The 21,879-nt window shown below is 33.8% G+C and overlaps 1 protein-coding gene across 1 annotated transcript in view; it reads left to right on the top strand.

Moving 5' to 3' along the window:
* LOC125053006 (BMP-binding endothelial regulator protein) overlaps positions 1–18,723 on the top strand; it is a 53,964-nt gene extending 35,241 nt beyond the window's left edge. The window contains exons 4-8 of the mRNA XM_047654163.1: positions 5,890–6,154; positions 13,470–13,679; positions 14,658–14,905; positions 15,737–16,873; positions 17,579–18,723. Coding sequence (XP_047510119.1) covers positions 5,890–6,154; positions 13,470–13,679; positions 14,658–14,905; positions 15,737–16,837 — 1,824 coding nt within the window. The 3' untranslated portion in view covers positions 16,838–16,873; positions 17,579–18,723. The remainder of the gene's footprint in view (positions 1–5,889; positions 6,155–13,469; positions 13,680–14,657; positions 14,906–15,736; positions 16,874–17,578) is intronic.
* The last annotated feature ends 3,156 nt before the right edge of the window (positions 18,724–21,879 follow it).

Here is a 21,879-nt window from a genome sequence, read left to right as displayed (position 1 = left end):
TAACGATCAGTAGAGTGATTTAGGCACATTGTAAATATTTGGGGGTAACATCAAAGAGCTGAAATATTAATAAACAGAGGTGTAACCTCGAGCTAAACATCTTGCATTGAAAATGGTCTAATATATTTTTATCGTCTTAGTTGGAAGAATTGTGAGTAATGATGACCTAGTTCATTGATTATATCGCTATCAGTAAAACAAGGAATCAGGGCATTCAAGCTTATGAAATTTTAGCTTATTTGTCATATAGGCGAGGTGGGTCAACGACTCATCAGTGTTTATATCCTTTCTCAAAATTTGTACAGAAATTAAATAGTTTAAAAATCTTTCCATCATCACCTTAAAATTAAGTTTTCACATAATTTTTTTGTATATATAAGGGGGGCAAAAAAGCCTGCGGGACGCCCTAAAAGGGCGTCATTGCAGCCCATATTTAGGTGTGCGTTGCCGGCCTTTGAGGGAGGAGTACAGTCGAATTTTGAACCTAATAAATATATTGCATCATAGATAGCCTACGTTATTTGGTGAACTCAAATTTTAATCTGCTGGTCGTAGGTTCTATTAGCAATATTAATGTATTCGGGTCATAGGCACGGGAGATTAAAATGCCTTTTTCAAATGTTGTTTTTTTTCTGAATAATAACCTCTCCCTTTCATTAATTATTATGAAACAGACGCAGAAATACTACTGACATTTCTTTTCTTTTTGCGAAAGTAGCGAACTGTGGAATTGATTTCTGGTGGTGACTTCCATCTAAAGTTCTAATATGTCCTTTCTCACTCTCTCTCTCAATCGGTCTCAATCGCTCTCTCCCTTTTCTTCGACAAAAACGCTGCACATCTTCGTGACGTTCCGTAAAAATGTTACCCTTATACGCCTAAAGAAGTTTCGCTTCAAAAATATGTTTATCTTCCCAGTGACTTTCTGTATTGTTACTACAGTGATCACAGTACGTAATCTAAAAGTGTTAGAATAGCCAAGAAGCATGACTCAACCCAGAAGTTTTCAATCCATGTGCGCAATATTCATACTTGCTCAAACGCTGATTTTAGATTGCCTTTATCAGTGAATTTATATTGAATAATAGAAAATGTTTTAAATATGATGAAATATTAGGCAATTGTTATTCTTCGTCGATTGTTTATTTTTATGTGTTATTCGTCGTTCGTTGAAGTTCCCAAGTGTAAAAGATCATGAAAGCAGCTTAAATTAATTCATTTCACAGAAATAATACTAGTTCGTTTAGGTTCTTTATTTTAAATTACCTTTTAAAGAAAACACTTTTTTACCGGATTGAACTTATAATTCGTAATTCTACCAAATTATGTATTGAGACAAAGAGAGAAAGAAGAAGAGAAAGACAAATTTGCACGCCACTGACTGACAAAATATGCCATATTCTTAACAATAAACAATTATTAATATGTATCTCGTATTCCCGGGACACTATTAATAAAGATACACTTAGTGCTACTCAAACCATTGGTAACTGGAATATTGTAAATTTGTATTGATTTCACCTTTTTCGTTTCGGATACTAGGTTAAAAATAACGAAGTACATGGCGTTATATCGTCATGAAGTCACGCACGCGGCTTTATGACCACAAGTGAAGGCTAAGTCCTCTTGTCATGGCCAAACAAAGTAGGACGCCATTCGGTGTTAAAACGTTTGATAGTCTACAGATTTAAGCAAATATTAACCGCTAATATTGATTGTCTGCGACCAATTGCTGTTTTTTTTACTTGATAATATTAAATAACGTTTTGTATAGATGTGAGAAATATAAATATTAGGTTGTACCGTTTCAATAATTTAACTCTGGGGGTGTATATAGAGTCCATTTTTTAAATAATCCACTAAATGCGTATTAATTACGTAAATCAATAACGCTACAACCTTCTGGTCTGGGCCTCAGATTTCTGTACCTGTTTCATGATAATTGGCCAATCTAGTAGGCAAGTATATAGGTGATCAGCCTCCTGTGCCTGACACACGCCGACTTTTTGGGTCTAAGGCAAGCCGGTTTTCGAATCGAACCTACGACCTCAGGCATGAGAGTCGCACGCTGAAGCCACTAGGCCAACACTACTCTATATTCTAGCGTATGGAAAATATGAATCCTGGTGGAAAAACTATTTTTCGCTCACCAAGAACGCGTAATGTATCTACTTGGGTATAACGAAAGAACATCAGTGAAACAGAGACACAAAAATGTGTTTAATAGTTTTGTAAAATCTATTCATAATAATTATTTCCACGCTTAAATAGGTAAACTAATTTCATAGAATTAGTTATGAAAACGCTTATTATGAAATCATGCGTACTTTTCTCCGAAAACAAATCAAAACAGATGATTTCCTACAATTTCGTTATAAAGAATTTGCATATTATAAATATTTGTATATTCAAAACAAAATAACTTTTGACGCATTTAAACCAGTTTGACTATATAATTCCACTAACGAATATATAAGTGTGCTCATACAATACGGCTAAGCATTAAAAGGCCGGCAACGCACTCGCAATTCACTCTGGCATTGTCCATGCGGCGGTATCGCTCAGATGAGCCTCCCCTTTTTTGTTCTATAAAAAAAAACAAATACCTTAGATCGTGGTTTGAAACTCGAGCTGTGCGCTTAATTTTTGTAATATATGCTCGTAAAGTGAACGAGAAAACCAACAGTGCCAAATTATTAATGAAACAAACTTCGAAATGAAATTTAGCAAGCTGGAAATGCGTTTATTGCCCGGTCATTTTAGACATAAAAATAGTGATCAAATAAAGAAAATTCCGACAAAGCCAAATTTTCGTAGAGACCTTAGGTTTACCACAAGGAATAAAGTGTCAAAAGTCCCCATCAGTCCCATGTGAGCTTAGGGACTAATTCGGGGTCAAAGGTCAAAATTTTAGGTTTTTTGGATTTTTCTCGAAAACGGTAAGTTTTATCGAAAAGTACCCTAATAAGTATACTAATAGTATACTAATAATGTATACATAAAAGAGACACGAGTAGGCATTTTTGCTTGCTTGAGTACCTAAATATGTGTATACGTGGCATATGTGTGCATATAATGTAGAACATGATTCTTACAAGCGCAATATCTGGGAAATAGTGAGTCTTAGAGAAAAAATCACGGAAATCGTTTTTATAGAGAATTTTAAGATCTACAACTTTGCTCTGAGGTACTTTTCGATAAAACTTACCGTTTTCGAGAAAAATCCAAAAAACCTAAAATTTTGACCTTGGACCCCGAATAAGTCCCTAAGCTCACATGGGACTGATGGGGACTTTTGACACTTTATTCCTTGTGGTAAACCTAAGGTCTCTACGAAAATTTGGCTTTGTCGGAATTTTCTTTATTTCAATTGTCTAAAATGACCGGGCTATTACGCGTTTTTCGCCTACAAAGCGATGGGTTCCTCCAGGCACTCAGATTAAAACCACCTCGGGTAGTTCCAACGCTGCATTGAAGAGGCACGAGGGTTCGCGTTCGTATTCTACAGTGACGTCTGTCATGCCTCATAAAGTTATGGTTTCAATTTTATTGTTTTACGCAAGAAATAATTTTCTCATTGAAACGCAAACAAAAGGATAGGTATCAAATTCATAGAATTCTTTCGATAACAATGGTTTATACAATAAAGTAATTGATTCGCATACAATTTCAAGTGAATCAGATGTTACGCGAAAATATTTAGTAAATAAATCTAGGTATTTTTTTTCCTTCGTGTTATATTGTATAAATTACCTCTAGAAATGATGTCCTCAAGATGATTTTGAAGGCCAAATGTATTTACCTAGGAATATGGCCTTTGAGAGGGGGAGGAATGTCCCGCGCATATATCATTATAGTTTCATCTTCAGACGTCAAGACAGAATACGAAATTCCAACCGTATCGCCTCGTTTTTAAGGTAGTTTTTGCCGCGCACCACCACTATGTAGAACCTGCCAATGAAGTATTACCGAACCGAAGGAACTTCGGTCCTTCAAGAAAAGAGTCAAGTGTGTACCAATTCTCAAAAGGCCGGTAACGCACTTGCGAGCCCTCTATTATATAGGCAATATTCGTGTCTATGGGTATCACTGAACTTTCTGCCGGTTTTCCCCGATTAAAAAAGTTTTTTTCTTGTATGAAACTATTAGAACCATGTTTGATCTAGCATCCTGCATTAAATGTTTAAAGATATTTCTGTAAATTGTATACCTGCGTCATATTATTTTGATATCCCAATTGTACGCTCCCTACAACATTGTTTGGCTCAATATATTGAATAATAATATAGTCGATATTAATTAATAGTTACGATAGGCCGTATCAATTGTCACCACACAATGCGGTTTACCATAATTAAACACAAGTTACGTACTAGCTCTGAGTCGGTAGTACCCTTAGGACTTCGTAACAAAGATATTTTTAATGAAAACATGAGCGGCGCTACGTGAATGAACTTGGAACTAAACGGAAACACGAACATACATACACAAAATGTAAATATTTTTTGTTTACTAAGGGATAAAAAGAAACAGCTAAACACTAGTTAAAACTATACAATAAAGCTGATTTTTTAATGAGAAATAGAGATATACTAAGAATTATTTACGACCAAATTAACTTAGGGAAACAGTTTTTATAAAAAAAATTGAATAAATACTTTTGAAGTTACACTTCTTTTGGCGCGTTAGGGAAAAATTAAAAGAGTAAATTTTTACGATGCGCACGCCGTCACAAAAAACCGACACCCTGAAGTGAGCTATACTCAACATTTTAGTTTTTTCTATTGTTAGTGTCGTTTTTCCTACATACATAAAATAAGGCGAAAGATACAATTTTTTAAAAGATTGTTTTCTTGGTACGCCAGAGAAAAAACACAAAAAACTTCTAACGCGTGTACATAAGTACACACGTTTTTCTGTATGAATGTTTTTAATTCAGTGTTAATAACATGTGAAAATGATCATTCGTAAGATTACAAGAGATCAAATGTCATGTTGTCTGGGTCGTAATTAAGCAATTAAGAAATGCTGTCTCCCAGTTAACACAACCAATTGGCCAACCGCCTACTTCTATTTAGTTCCCATAATAAATATTTATAAGGTAATCTTTACATATAAAATCGTTGATTCTGTATGGAAATGATTTTAACGCACAGGTTTACAAATAAAAAGAGCGTAATAACACATTGAACATAAATTATTTAAATCTAAATATCTTTAATTTATAAATCTCTTTTTATCACAGCGTAAATATAAATTGACAGATGAGACAAAAATGAACTTCGGTAAAAGTACTGTTGACTGATTTAGTTTTTTAAACTTATAAATGGGGCCTATTTTCATCAATCTAAGGTATAACTTTTAACACATCAAATACAACGTTCAGGAACAGCAACAGTAACCCCAACGTCAGCTGTCAATTAACACTTAAGACATTTAACTAATAATAATGTTGAAATTTGAGGCTTACTTGCGATCATGCTTTTTGTCGTTGATAAGTTATTTCTTTATTTGATAAAACAGTCATTTGTTTTTCATTTTAATGTATATTATATATATTTATATTTACACGTGTTTCGTACGTTTCCATTATCATATGGAAAAAATGTGAACCCGTAATTAAAGTGGATACTAATTGTAAATTAATTTAATTCACTAAAATTTGTATTTTTTAATTGCTTATGCCCGAAACATTTTTCAGCTTAACTCAGTATTTTTTTGTGCTTTCTTCTTTTAACGAATAATCGCAGTACAGCAAGAAAAAGCTGCAAGCATTGAAGGGACAGGGACTTTTAAATTTGTTTTAATTTACTATTTACGACTTTTTAATTATTATAAATTGTAGGTTAAGAATAGTGTACAGTATTAATTTAGTTTTCAACATTTCAGAACGGTTTCGTGGAGTGCCGAAAAGGCGTCGAAGAGTGCGGTCTAATGGAAGATTGTGCGGTTGTGATGCCGCGTGAGGGCTGCTGCGCCCGCTGCAAGGGATGTTGGTACAATGGCACAGATTACGCTTCTCATACAGAATGGGGAGACAGCGGCAAGCTGTACAGATGTGAAGCTGGAGTGGTCACCATCTCCCGGCCAGAATGTTATGCGCCGTGCGATAATCCGAAACACCAACGACACTATAATTGTCCTGTTTGTGATGGTAATTAATATCATTAATAATTGTTAATTTGTATTGGTAATTTATATATTTCAAAAAACAATTTATTTCATTACCTATTGAAATAAGATGTAGTTTGTTTCAACTAATCTATGAACTGAATTTGTCTTGCATAAATTTATTCCTGAGAGATAAAATTAGAGAAATTTACGCTATATGCTAAAGTAAGTAGTATAAGTAGTAGAAACTACTGAAGCTTTGAAAGTTTTGACAAGTATTATGAGTAAGGTGATTGTGGAGTTGTGGGTTACAGCTAGTAGCATATATAGGAGTTCCTAATCCATAGCAGGCTAGCACATACTCCATTTTTCGGAATTTTAGCACACAAGAAAGTTCTCAAAACTAGTTCCCTAAACTTGTATAATAATTTTAAAAAAAATGATTTTTTTTCGCATAAAAAGCTTATACCAATACCGGATACACTTTTTTAAACTTGTGTACTAATACGCGAAGTAGGTACCATATATTATAGTAAGGCATGTAAAATAAGGTAGAATCATTTGCATTAGGTGATTGACTTACAGATATATGTAGTTAGGTAGATATATATGTATATACTCGGCTCGTAAATACAATATGTATATTCGGTGCACGTGTAGGACAAGGTAAACGTACCTTACATACCTGGACCAAATCCAGTACTAGATACCCCCCCTCTCTTGCAAAGTAAAAGCAAAAGTAAAGAAAGCTCTCAAAAATAATAAGTACATAAACGTATTTTGTAGGAACCCAAGAAAATGCATTTCATTTTCAAACATAGACAGTGGGTAATATGTGTAAAAAAGTAAATAATTACTGTTGACGTAATCACCAAATAAGAAAATCAAAGACCCCTATAGTGCCTACGTAATACTTGAACGGCCCCAAAGATAATTGTTAGTCTTTGATTCAAATTTCATAAATCTATCGAGCCACATACAAAACCACCCACCAACTCAAGCAATGATTTCAAGAAAAAGATAAAATATATGAAACATTAAACCAATAAGCTTTGTTTTAAAAGGCTCTTGAACAATACTGAGAAGTTTAATTCGACGAATAAGAAAACAAAGTAATAACTGCAATACCCATTGTATGCTGCATTTTCCCATCAAAGAATGTACGCACACATTCAAGTTATAATGAAATTGCTTCGCTGGCGCGGGTCTGTCTCATGGCATCGTCGTAGGGTTATTACGAAAAAGGCTATCGGTAGTTAATCGCACGATTCCCTTCTAGCCGTACAATTAGATATTAGTAGTACGCTGTACGATCAGCTTCTAGACGTACAGTTAGCTGCTAGTAGTACAATTCGCTTCTAGCTGAACCATTAGATACTAATAGTACAATTCGCTTCTAGCCGTACAATTAACTACTAGTAGTACTCTCGCTTCTAGTCGTACAATTAGCTACTAGTAGTACGATTTGTTCTAGCCGTACAATTATCTACTACTTGTAGTAGTACGATCGCTTTTAGCCGTACTATCGATTCGCTTCTATATGTATAAATTAATACTAGTCGCTGCGCTGTAATATAATAAATAGCTATTATTAACTTAACAATGCAGTGTGCCGTAATTTTGTTTTATGTTATTAATTTCAGATTTGTACTCTGTAAAATGACATTTAAGTAACATAAACACAAAAACTCTTGTTTAATGTATATTATATTAGAAAAAAGCACTATGCCTACTCTCAATTTCAGTTCATATTATTATTTCTTCAAATTCGGCGATCGCATTAGAATTGTGCACCCATAGCCATATTTGGTAATAAGCCTGCACGCGCCCACCCAGTCGCCACAGCGGCTAAAAAAGCTTATAACCCCATTCAAAAAACAAACACGCCGACATGCGAGCTCAATAAAACCAAAAAGCTGGGCAATTTACCTTCCCAGACCTTAACAAGATTATTAATTCAAAATCAAATAATAGTAATTTTCGAGATGACGCTACAGAATCGCTTTTGAGAATAACCGACATTCCTTCCTATGGTTTTATTGCTATTCATTATCCAATACACGCAGTTGGTTTATACCAGTCTAAAGTTTATAACGACTGCCCGCGACTTCGTATATTCAGCTATATATATACCGAGAATTTTCCTTGAACAATTTTTTCAATGAGAATTGAAGACTCGAAGTCTGCGAAATAATTCCAGCGAATTTAGAGAATTATCACTGAATAAATTCAAAATTCTCGTTAAACGTAATTTAATCAATAAAGCTTTTTATAAAATTGACTATTATTTAAATTAAATGATGACTGCTCTGCCTTGCAAACAATTTGTATGACTCAAAACCTGGCGATTAAAAAGAGTGGCGGAGAGTTTCATGCCAGTTCTTCTTACCCGCTCTACGGTCCTTCACTTGCGGACTGGTAGTAAATGTAAATTTAGAATCAATTTAACACCTTTTCTGTTGACGTTCATAAGTGTTACTTGGTTACCGATATGAATTAAATAAAAAAATATCTTGGTAGTTTGAAGACTGTTTATGACAGACAAAAAACAAATAGGTATTTTTGTGTTCCACTTCCTACATAACCTTATTTTATTTAGTATAGGCTAAAGGTAGTTTACGAGGTCTTTTATTTAACCTATTATATCGAAATTGATCAGCGTTAGCCTAGTGGCTTCAGCGTGCGACTCTCATCCTTGAGGTCGTAGGTTCGATCCCCGGCTGTGCACCAATGGACTTTCTTTCTATGTTCGCATTTAACATTTGCTCGAACAATGAAGGAAAACATCGTAAGGAAACCGACATGCCTTAGACCGAAAAAGTCGACGGCGTGTGTCAGGCACAGGAGGCTGATCACCTACTTACCAATTAGATTGATAAATGGTTATGAAACAGATTCAGAAATCTGAGGCCTACCTATAAGGTTTTAGCGCCACTGATTTTTGTAACGAAATTACCAAAACGCGTCAAAATATTTTCGCTTAAATAACATTTTGGTGATTGTAATAAAAATCAATGCCGTTTTTTACGAAGGTGAATTTTTAATGCTTAAATCGGCTCTATAAATATTCTATGAAGTGGACGATAAATCTTTTGTATATAGGATCGCCCACGTGGATTGGTGACAATGGTATAATAATACAAGATGTTGCGCAGTAGCCAATAGACAATAGAGCACTCAACAATAATTGTCAGAGACCACCATTTGGTATTAAACCTTTGGTCTCTATCGGTCATCATTGATTGATTGTTACACCTTTTTATTAAGGTAGTGTATTAAAAAAACAATTTACAATTATTAAAAAGAATAAAGACAAAAGGTAATGGAAGTCTATGACCATATTAAGGTAAATGTTGGAATAGTCTTGAATTTTATTTATTGTAACTTTTTGTCATATAATCACAAAAAAGCTAATAATATTAATTATTATTATTTTTGGATAACTTTAAATCTAATTTTTTGTTGCAACAACCTTCCTCAATAGGAATAAGACCACCCATATTTCATTTAGCGTGTTGAAGGACGACTCCCAAACCTTGTTATGGCTAACAGAATCATTAAAATTATATACATTAGTGTTCTGAAAGTCTCCCACGGCGTTGTGTCTCTATTATTGACTATAAATCAAAAACTTAACAACATACTTAAAAGGTTTTTGTCCGTTCAAAGCCGCCGCGCCTGGATGGCTTCGAGGTTGCCCTGTTTGTTTTACGATCCCCACGCTGCATTAGCTTTTTGTTTCTCTTACATCTTATTACAACCTTATCAGAACCTTTTATTTGGGGCTCAGCAAAAATGGTCATCGAGTTTTTTGCTTGTATCTTTAAGGAGTTTTTATTGACCTAAGAATTGACTTCACAAATCGATCCATTTGACCGATATTCATATGTTGTTTCATATTATAATGAAAAGTGTATGTTGTATTGTAAATTATTGTTTAACAAAGCTCGTTTATTTTTTTATAGACTTAAGATTAACAACTCAAGATTTTTTTTGAATTAGCCACCTTAAAAGTCGAGCTAACTTTGCCACTAATATTGGCCACGAACAATTTTTATATTTTTTTAATCACGTTCTTTACTTTTAAAATAAAACAAAAGCAGAGAAAAAAAAGTAAAACACGCACTTTTCTACCCCATAGATAATATAGGTTAGAGTTTGTTAAGATTAACATCATAACAAGATTTTGAATTAGTTATGAATATCTTGAAAATTGAGCTAACTTTGACAACTTTGTGGCCATTTTTTTTAAAACACGCACGTTATTACCCTATACGTTAAATTTTATAAATCTGTGCTTTAAAAAAAAGATTGTCATAGACACTAACTATGTATGATAGAACCTTTTTTTAATTTCCTATTTCATCTAAGTCGGACTAAAAACTAAATAAAATACACGTTTTAATTAATATTCTTATGTCGTCTTAAGTGCTATCGTTATTATTGAGCGGACCGCGACAACGACCCGAGAAATTAAAATAATTATCTTGTGATATACTCGTGCTACGTACATGGAATAACTAAATAGTTACATAAGAAAATATTATATTGAGTTCTTATAATGAGACGATTGGAATGAAGGAAATGTATAGCGGATTTTAATTGCATTTAATACTTTAAAAAGAACCGACCTCATTTAAAAAGTGTTGTCTATTTTAATGTTCTTTTTGATCGGAATTTGATAGTTTTAATTAAATAACCAAATTAACCTTTAATATAATCAGTATGTATAATAATAATATTTAAAAATGGTCCCTGTGGCAGTAACTTTAAAAAATACAGTATGTATTTAATATATAAAGAACTTGACAAGTTTATGTGTCACTAATGTCATACATTGACTTTTAGAAGCTAAAGTCCTTAAGGAGTTTGACAACCGCCAATTACTCTATTCTATTTCTTTGTATATTTGTTAGTTCTATTAATAATATAATATAGATATATACATTCAATTTTGCCTCTGTATTTTGTCATAAATATTATTACAATGATTTTTATAGAAACATCTAACGGCTACTGCCTAACAAATTGGCCACGGCTAGTGGTGAATACCAAATATTTTTGGCTCATCGTCGAAACGTTTCTATTGTTTCAAGTTACTTCAAGTGTATAAAGAAGAGATCTTTATAGAAACATCATTTGTTTTATTCAAATGTATTTGAAATGTGAAAACACTCGTGTACCTACTTATTACACCACAATTTAAATTTGGAACAATGAAACCACAGAGTAAAAACAAATAGATTAAAAATTACTCATCTGTCAACGTATACAAAATTTGACAGAAAGAGACGAAAATTATGAATAATGGGGTTGGATGTGATTTAAGAATAAATATTATTAGTTATTTATTCCTATATTTTCTTTCCTTCCCTTTAAAAGGCTTGCCTATGAAACGATTGTTGATTTCCAAAAATTATCGATCTAAGATCACAATGTGATTTTGGTAAGAATCCCTAGTTTTGAACGGCGTGATTTAGAATATTCTAATATTATTTATGTATAAATGATTTTGTCTTAGTAGCAGATAGTGCCTTAAAAATGGTTACAACCTGTAATTGGTAATTTATTCCCTAGAATTTATAGTACCTACTATATATTTTATGAGCCGATAACTTATATTATTTTACTTATTATAACGAGCTCTTCGCCAAAGCCGTAAAACATAACTGTTAGTTTTACGCCCCGAATTATCCTGCATACTAATTGGAGTATAATAATAAAATTGTAACTGTACATAGTCGTGTACTGTAAGCACAAAGATTTCAGTTGAAATTTCAAGGATTCTGATTTGGCTTAGGCTGACACATTTCTAAAGATTATTTGGCCAGGAATCTGATTAAGTATTTCCAGGTAACTGTGTATTATCGTATGTGCGTACGCATTAAACCATAGATGCGGTCACATAAGTGAGTTACCAATAAACATGACAATTTTTTAGGTTATTTTATTAAATTTTTGATGTTATACTTCTTTTAGCGCGTTAGAGAAAAATGATGAGAGTAAATTTTTACAATGCGCGCGCACACCGTCACAAAAAATCGACACCCTGAAGTTAGCTATAGTCAACATTTTAGTTTTTTCTATTGTTAGTGTCGTTTTTTCTACAAACGTAAAATAAAAAATTGAAAAGATTTTTGTCTTGTTACGCCAAAGAAGTAACTTCTGACGCGTGTACATAAGTACACAGACGTTTTTTGTATTAGTTTAGCTTAAGGTTGGTGATTTTATATTTTTTTTTATAATATTTGATTAAGCACTTCTTGCACTTCACCCATCATATTGCTGTTTTAGTTTTTTTCCTTACTAGGGTAGCCTGGAAGAGATCGCTTGAGATCGTTGCATCCCTTACAATTTTGATGTGTTATTTGTTTTTCTATAAATCTAACGAAGTATAAATAAATAAATAAATTACCATCTATTTTTCAACTACAATTTACAACTTTTTAAATTTAATTTCGCAATTAAAATCCGTAATTTAATTCATAATCTGCCAGTTTCAAAAAGAATGCGACCGTTTAAAATAACAATCGCCTAATCGAGCAAAAACAAAATCGCATTGTTTTCCAAACCGACGTCAATAAATAAGTGCGGGTAACGATGAATCAATCCTGATGAATAAGGTATGGCCGCACACAGCGACCACCGTGGGCCGCGTGCCTTTACCACAGATTCATAATTATACCTTTACAAACCCTTATAATTATCGTATAAACAGAATTTGATATACTTGCTTGGTAAAGTTGATTGTTACCTTTTGGAGGTATTTTACTTCGACTTTCAGTCAAGTATATTCCAACTGCCTAAGTGTAAATATTATTTGTATAGGGGGTGTTCCCATATGTGCTTAAATATAAATATATCTTCCATTACATGCAAAAAAATTCATAAAGGAACTGCACTCGTCAACAACTTCCTATTGATTTCTCGCCCCAATTTTGATATAGTTTTTTTCAATAGCGGTGCTGTATATCTAAATAAATGCATCTATATGTTTATATATGTGTGTGTGTGAGTGTGTGTGTGTTACATCAGCGTTAAGGGGAAGTTCAAGTATTACGTAAGCAGAGTAAGCAACGCTCTCAAAAATAATATTACACTAACGTATAAATTTTATTGTAGGAATCCTCGAAAATGCATTTCGTTTTCAAGCATAGACAATGTGTGGGTAATATGTGTAAAAAGTAAATAATTACTGTTGACGTAATCACCAAACCCCCCCCCCCCCATAATGCTTACGTAATACTTGAACGTACCTAACTAAATACTAAAATCGCTATCGTTAATCGGACTTATAATAGATTGATGGGAACAAGTGAATTTTTCAGCTGAGCTTAAAACTTTCTATAAATTTTCAGAATGTGTTATAAACGGCCAGCGAGTCTGGGAAGGTCGGGATGTACGGATTCCAGAGGAACCGTGCCTGTCATGTCGATGTGTGCGAGGTTCGCTATCGTGTACAAAGCGAGCCTGTCCAGTACTACCTTGTGGGAAAGCCCAGCAGTTCACACCAGTTGGGGAATGTTGTCCAAGATGCTCACACCCAACAGCTGATAAGATACTACCAAGTAAGTATTTGCTTGTTTTATTATTTTATACCTTATTTTTGTATACCTTAGAAGGGTTTATACATCGAATATCTTGTCATGATTGTAGAACAATGTCGGATTTGAAAAAAAACCCACTTTTTATCATATTTGGATACTACATTGACTCAATATTACGGCTAGATTAAAAAAAAACCATGTGTTTTGAATTTCAAATCAATCAGTCGGTAAAGTGACAAGTGTCGCTCATTGATTTTTCTAGAAAACTGTGTAATTGAATTTTATTATTTTTCTTTTGTTTCAAAAGAAACCCTATTGTTTGCTTGTATGCCACTTTTCATAATTACAGAATATCAATTAAAAAAGGTTATGACAAAAAACTAACATGATCAAATTATTTTGAAATGGCTGCTCTGTAAAGTTTACTATTTGTCAGATCCGTCACTATTCTACGACTATGACGATCTTTACTTAAATCAAGCATCATTTTATATAAACATCAGAGTAATTTTAAAAGCACACAAGCACAGTAGTTGTATCATTGATCAATTTACTAAAGAAGTGTACCCATTAAATTTTATAAAAGATGTTAATAATAATATAAAAACTTCGTAACAGAAATATGGTTATGACATGACAATGCCCCTGAACATAACAATTATTCCTTCGTACATGTGATGGTGCATATTTAAAACATTTTTTTAAGAAAAAACGTCTTAGTATCAAAGTATCATCAAACAAAATTCGTATAAGAACTTAAAATGAATGTATGAGTGTGTAAATAGGTGTGTGTACAATAACTACACTCTGTATTTGAGAGTGTCACTGAGAGCTTTAAGCGAGCGCTGGCTGTTTTAGTTTTTGGAACCTCATGTCATGCATATTAATACATTGTTATAGATTTTTGAGTTTACAAACCTAACCTAAGTCCTTAGATGCCTTCAGAGCTAAAATGCCGCTCTTGTATCAATAAAAATAAGTCAATATGATTAATTATAGTTTCAGGAAGCTCGCTACCAAAGCCGTGTATAATCGGCAAGGAGTATCACGCGCACATGAGCCAATTCCAAGTAGACCCGTGCACTGACTGCACGTGTATCAACGGGACCGCCGTGTGCGCACGTCACACGTGTCCCGTGTTGACATGCACGCGTGCGCTGCCCCCGCCACCTGGCAAGTGTTGCCCCGAATGCCCTAACGTCGAGGAGGCTAAGGCCGCTTGTATTGTGGCGGGAAAAACTTATCAGGTAGTTTTTTTTTTTTTTTATAAATAGCTTCACACTGATATCAGGTAGTTACAAATAAATATTACAACTTCTCTTTGCACATTTTTGTGATATACCTTTTTCTGAGTCTTCATTTATTTATTTACTAGCTGACCCGGCAAACGTTGGTTTGCCATGTATATTATTTCTAGGAAACATTTTTTTTTGTGTAATAAAAATAACTATTTACTATAATAAAAAATAGGGGTTGATCGTAGAGGAGAGACAATTAAGGGTGGTATGTATTTTTGTATGCTGCATCATATAAAATATATTTTTTATTATTATTAAGGCGTTTGAAAGATAGTAGCCGATTCTCAGACTTACTGAATATGCATAAAAAATTTCATAAGAATCGGTCGAGCCGTTGCGGAGGAGTATGGGAACGAACATTGTGAAATTACTAGTAAAATTGCGGATTAGTATCAAATAGGCACTTGTTTTTTTTTGATCAGCCCTCTTCCGAATATGTGAAGTTCTGGATAAGCTTGCTCTCATATTTTGCACCTCTGTGCCTGAACTCCTGGGTTGGTTTTTACAGACCGAATTAGCAAATTTTTGCTGATTTTAAACCTTGAATTATTTATTAGAGATAAAATTAACATAATATTTCCATTGATATGAAATATTTAATATACAGATTTCAATACTAATAGTGCAGTTTCCGTTATATAATAAAACAATTTAAAAAATGTAACGCGGAAAAGGAAATACTCAAAGTTTTAAAAGTAATATTAATAAAAAACGAATAACTAACATCCTAAGTAAATTTAAACTTACAAATATGAAGTTAAGATATTTTTTTTATTCCAGGAAGGAGATACGTGGCAACTAGATGCCTGCAAATCCTGTGAATGTCATGGTGGTGAACCCAGGTGTGCCATGGAAAGATGTCCAACGCTCTCTTGTACCCCAGATCAAACACTGCGACAGTCTCCAGGCCAATGTTGCCCAAAATGTATCGACATAGACGGAATATGTACAGTTTTTGGCGACCCACACTACAAGTCTTTTGACGGAAAGTTTTATAGCTTTCAAGGATCGTGCAAATACCAACTAGTCTCAGATTGCAAGAACCACACATTCTCTATAAGAATATCGAACGACGCCAGAAACACCTCACATTCCTCTTGGACACGCACCGCAACACTTCGGATTGGCTCCACTAAAATAAACATGGGAAGAAAAATGCGTATAAAAGTGAACGGACAAAGGATAGCATTGCCTCATATCATAAATGGCATCGCCGAAATTGGTCGCAGCAACGGGTCGGTCGTGCTCAAGTCTGATATAGGCCTACAGATGCTCTGGGACGGGGATGGGTTTCTGGAAGTGACCGTGTCGAGTTCGTATAAGGGTCAGCTCTGCGGTCTCTGCGGGAACTTTAATTCCGTAGCGAGAGATGACATGAGAACCCGTGACGGCAGGCTGATAAACGATGCATGGAGATTCGGTACTTCGTGGCGAGTGGGCGGTCACCGAGCGTGTACGAGGCGTCAGGAACGACCCGGTCTGAACACGCGGTGCAAAGCGTCGAAGCTGACTAAAGTGCGTCGTCTGTGTCGGGCCTTCGACCATCACGAAGCTTTTTCCGAATGCGGAGCGAAAGTGAATCCGCATAATTACAAGGAAGCGTGCCTGTTAGATGCGTGCAGTTGCACAGGTGTTCGGTGCCATTGCGCCGCATACAGGGCGTACGCGAGGGAATGCACGCGCGTCGGAGCCGAACCCCGTAACTGGTTACAGGCCGCGTGGTGCGACCCCGCCGGCTCTCAACCGCCCTGGCTCCTTCGCGGACGGAAAGGCTTCGGCCGTGCTGCCAAGTCGAAAGAGCACAGCTTACCAAACTTAAGCGCCATACCGAGGCGGAATAATAGTCGTGCGAGGCCGCCACCACTGCATTTAAGACGATAATGTCACTAGTCAAAACTGCCAGTGTGGCTATGTTAGGTGAGTTTTTTTATAATTTAATTCAGTTATTACACAAGAAGCAAGAAGTAGAGCAGTGTTGGCCTAGCGGCTTCAGCGTGCGACTCTCATCCCTGACGTCGTAGGTTCGATCCCCGGGGCACTATTGGACTGTCTATGTGCGCATTTAACATTCGCTCGAGCGGTAAAGGAAAACATCGTGAGGAAACCGACATGTCTTAGTCAGGCACAGGAAGCCTATAAGACGAATGATCATAAAACAGATTCAGAAAGCTGAGGCCTAGACCGAAAAAGGTTGTAGTGCCACTGATTTTTTTTTAATTACAAAAGAACTGCTTAGTTATGGTACTATTTTCACCGTGCCTTGATTACCGTTAATAACTAAATGGGTATCCGTTAGTTGCAATTTATTTTTGAGGATTGGTATGCAGTTGATGATATTATTAACTGGCAAATTGGAAATCAGCCTTCTATTCCTTCTAATTCGAAATGTATTTAGTTAGATATAGTTTTACTGGTATTTTTCAGACACTATAGACAATTATTTATTTAAAATTTATAATTATAAAAAAATATCGGTATTTTACGCGCTTTCCGTCAAGCTAAATAATTGTTAACAAACGTTAAATAAACTCGTAACATAAAATACATTAATAGATACTTAAAATGCTGCATTATCTGTGGATGTAACAAATTATATTAAATTAAAATAAATAATATTTTCAGCTTACAAAAGTGCTTCCACGCTGCAGCTCAAAGCTGCAACGGCGAAGAGGAATGGAATGAAGATCTTACTTAACAGTATTCATAAACTACTTATAGTTAGAAAATAAAGCATAGGTAATAATTGTACCACCTATAGCTCAATATAACCTCGCCAAACCAGCTTACATTCCTATTGTAATACACATATTTTTGCTGGTCCAATTCAATGGCGAATATATAAAATATGTGATATTAGCTTTTGATTCATGATTTAAATAGTTCAAAACGAGATCTCGTAGGTAGTGTTCAGAATAGATATAGATATTTAAAGACGCTATGGGGCTCCGCAAATCTACCTATAATGTGTTAATGGGGTCATTCAGCTTCGAAGTTACGATAATCAAATTGCCATGATTAATTTTTTTTGATTATGTAATATGTACGTATATTTTAATAGAGTGTAGAAAAATGTCAACTGACAAAGACAATATACGTCTTAAATTAGGCACTGACATTTGACAGCTAGACCAATGACAATATCTATGGTTTCGTGTGGGCTATATATGTATATAATCTATTATCGTTATTTATTCTAATTCGAGCTGACGTAATCATTTCGTAGCGACTATTAAATTATCAAAGAATAATTTCGGGTAAAATAAAAAATGTGAAATAAAACGTGCTCTATGTATTTGAATAGTTAACCGAACTAAAGGTTAATGACCTGTTTGTTGACATTTCTACATTCTATTGGAATAAACGAGTTGCGTATCAAAGATTTAGACGTAATTCTTTTTATGGCTTACTGTGTATACGTGTTAAATAAAAATATATAGCTTGAAGGTTTTAATGTATCTTTTTATAGCTGTTTATAAACTATAGATACTAACCAGTTCCAATTTTTTTATCTAATTTCACGTCGGTTAATTTAAACTTACCAAAAATGACTCTTTGAAGACTTGAATTAGGTATTTAAATGCGTTACCAATGAATTTTTACTGACTTTTGAAATGTAGTTTTAAATCTGCAATTCACTTTCATAGTTCAAATTCCTAAACATTAACCGCAATTTATTTATTAAAACTAAATCAGTTTTATATCACTGTTTGAAGTAGCACAACAAAACACATTTTTTTAGAGTATTTAAAACAGTAGACTGATATAGTTTTTATGAATAGTTGCTATTTAATTACAATATTTTTATTTCTATACAAAAGAAGGCGTGTGAACGTGCCATTTAATAAATTTTATAGGAATAATCAAAATTATTGCTTAAATGAAGCTCGCTCTTATTTTGAAATAACAAATCAGTTTATCACACTTTAAATTATGTTTTATATCGAATTGTGAATTATGAGAAATAAATTTAAAAGTGTTTCATGTAGTTTCAACAAATAGGAGTTCTAAACAGTTATTTTCGCGATAAAATTAATATAATTAAGTAATACATATATATTTTATTGTCTTAGTTACATTTCATTCCTGTATTATATTTTATCTGTTAAGTTTAAAGATATTTTATGATGACACGTGTGGCAGATATAATATTACCAATAATTTGCAATAGCGCCATCTATCGATTCGAATATCAATTAAGATTAATTAACGTACAGGCTTAAATGAAATATGTTGAAGCTTACCATAGCTGGTATTGACCTTCTAGCGAAGAGATATATTTATAATTTAAAAACCTATGAAAACGTCATATAAAATATATATCTGCCGTATGGATTATTATATGATGGATTTAGTTTAGCAGGGCCTACGTTTTAAGTAGGCCTGTAAGTATGAGATTAATTTAATTTTCACTAACGAAATGCACATTACATAAGGTATCTAACGTAAGTATATAAAAATGTATTCTTTCTTAGTATAATTAATGCTTCATATTTTAAATGTCTCATGAAAAATCCCTAAATACTGATGTTAATATTATTTTGAAAATCTCAGTATTGGGGCTCATTAATTTGATGTTAAAAAATTAAACTACTTAAAAAAACGTAGCACAGTCATACATAGACATAGCGCCATCTTTGAAGCGCTCACTATACTTTTGAAGGCGTTTGTCAAATAAAACGTTACCGATTTTTGAATTATCTACGTTCATTTGTTTGATTTTACTTCTTTTATAAAAACTAAATCTTACTATTATGGAGAACAATTATCATTGAAATCAGTGTAATAAGGATATTACACAAATTGTATTTATTTAAGGACAAAACCAATCAAATCGCTGTCGCTTTTGTAAAATTATATAAATGTGAATTTGTATATAATGAAAATTACTATGTGTAATTATTTATTGTGCATTTATGAAGTCTTGTATTTACTTAGATTACGCTAATTTTATTGACAATTTTTACGCAAGATTCAACTTGATATAAATCAAGGATTTGTAATTAAAATATTATGTAATATTTATAAATTGTTTTATTTTCTGCACATACTTTTTTCGGGTGAAATATTTGTTTTTTTATGATCACCAACGCATTACTATGGGTAAAATTCGTAAAGAGACGGAGCTTAACATACATAAGACATGTAACCTATTAGGTATTTGATAGTCGTCAAGTATTATAATGTCAATACGATTCCTTCAGGTTTCTTTTTAAATTTTCAGCCAATTTATATGGTTTGTAACGTATTCTAAATATAGCTACCTAGCTAGGGGAATAAAAGTAAGAAATAATGTTCAACAATTGGTGAAGAGGCATCTTTTTGGAATTTGCTGTATATAAATGTTATACACAAAGCTGTTAAAAGAAATAGGCAGTAGTGTTTTATCATCCGGGTAATACCATTTACTTAAGTTGTACATATACATATGTTATTTAATACCTCCGACGACAACATAGACGGGGAATTGGCTAGAAAATATATTTAAAAAAACGTATTCTATTTGAACATTTCCTAAGCTTTTCATACGTTTTAATTGTTTCATTTGTATAACGAATAGTTATGAGAGAAGTGGGCAAAAGAACTATCATATTACACGATCGAGTTTGAAAAAACGGGACTGAATTTCTAGTTTCTACATCGAATTAAAAGCCACTGCGACCATTTATTTAAAATTGGCTTCAGGCCAATTCCCTGTATTTTATGACAAAATAATCTAGGACAATTTGGCATTCGGTTTTATTATTTTTGTCTCGTAAAATCTTTGCAAACGATTTCCTCTATCGCTTTAAAATACTCATTTAGATTTAGATTTCAAGCATGTAGCAAGAAATCCGTAGATTTTTAATTTAGTCTGGTAATTAGCTTCTTTTGTATATGCGCGGACGCTTGGCAGTTGGCGGTCTCATTGCGCATACAAAAAGCCCTCTCAGGATTTTTGTGCCGCGATAGTCGCTACTCGATTGAGAGGAAGTTGCATAGATCTGGTTAGCGCTGCGCCTTCTTTAGTTCTCATGTCATTTTCACACGAGTATATCATATTACATAATTTATTTATATACAGAAAACATACATTATCCTTACTCCAATACGATAATGTCGAGAAAAAATAAAATAAAGTATATAATATTGAACACTATAGCTACAGATACCGGAAAACTTTTTGAGCATTAAACAAGGGAATGGGGGAAAGTTTGCGCATCGCGGGACACAAACGTCAAATGATTTACCAATAACGCGATCGACACGTCACTCTACCGCCGCCGCGCACCACCGATGTGATACCTAAAAATCGCTTCTGCGGAGGCAAGGACATTTGTAAAAGATGTTTGCCGGTATCTGTACTGAGAATTAACTCTGCGAACGTATAAGTATGTTTATAGTGTCGCAGACAGCAGTAGGCGCAACGTCTTTGTTAACGGGGATCTGTGCAACAGACTGGTTATGGCCCTTGGTGTCGCAAACAACCTTGATCTTTGCCGTCGCACATTTCCCATACAAAGAAACTGAGTTCTTGGACTACACTTGGTTTGCACCACACCTCGCAGAACTTTCAGTACATAGTAGGACAACTGTAAGTCCCGCCTGGTTTCCAATTTATTGTACCGTACCAATAATAATATCTAAAAGAATTGTCCTTATAAAATAAAATTTAATTTGCGTCTTATTTTATTAAAATATCCGTCGTGCGGCCTAAATTACAAAAAGTCCCTTACACTCTAAAAATTATTATTGAAGCCAAGAGTATTACTTAGAGTATAATATACAAACTTGTTTTTGATTTAATTAGATTTTTATTAACACAATAATTGTTCTCGTTTTTGAATGCTTGTGACGAACTGAGTACTGGCCTGTTGTGTATCTGGAGATCTGTCTTCTATGCCTTAACCAATTATAAATACTAAATGAAAATTAATAAAACACAA

Source organism: Pieris napi, chromosome 10 (genome assembly GCF_905475465.1).
Source record: "Pieris napi chromosome 10, ilPieNapi1.2, whole genome shotgun sequence".
Lineage (NCBI taxonomy): Eukaryota > Metazoa > Arthropoda > Insecta > Lepidoptera > Pieridae > Pieris > Pieris napi.
Note: the sequence above shows the minus strand (reverse complement) of the source record. Positions and strands in the feature narration are given on the sequence as shown.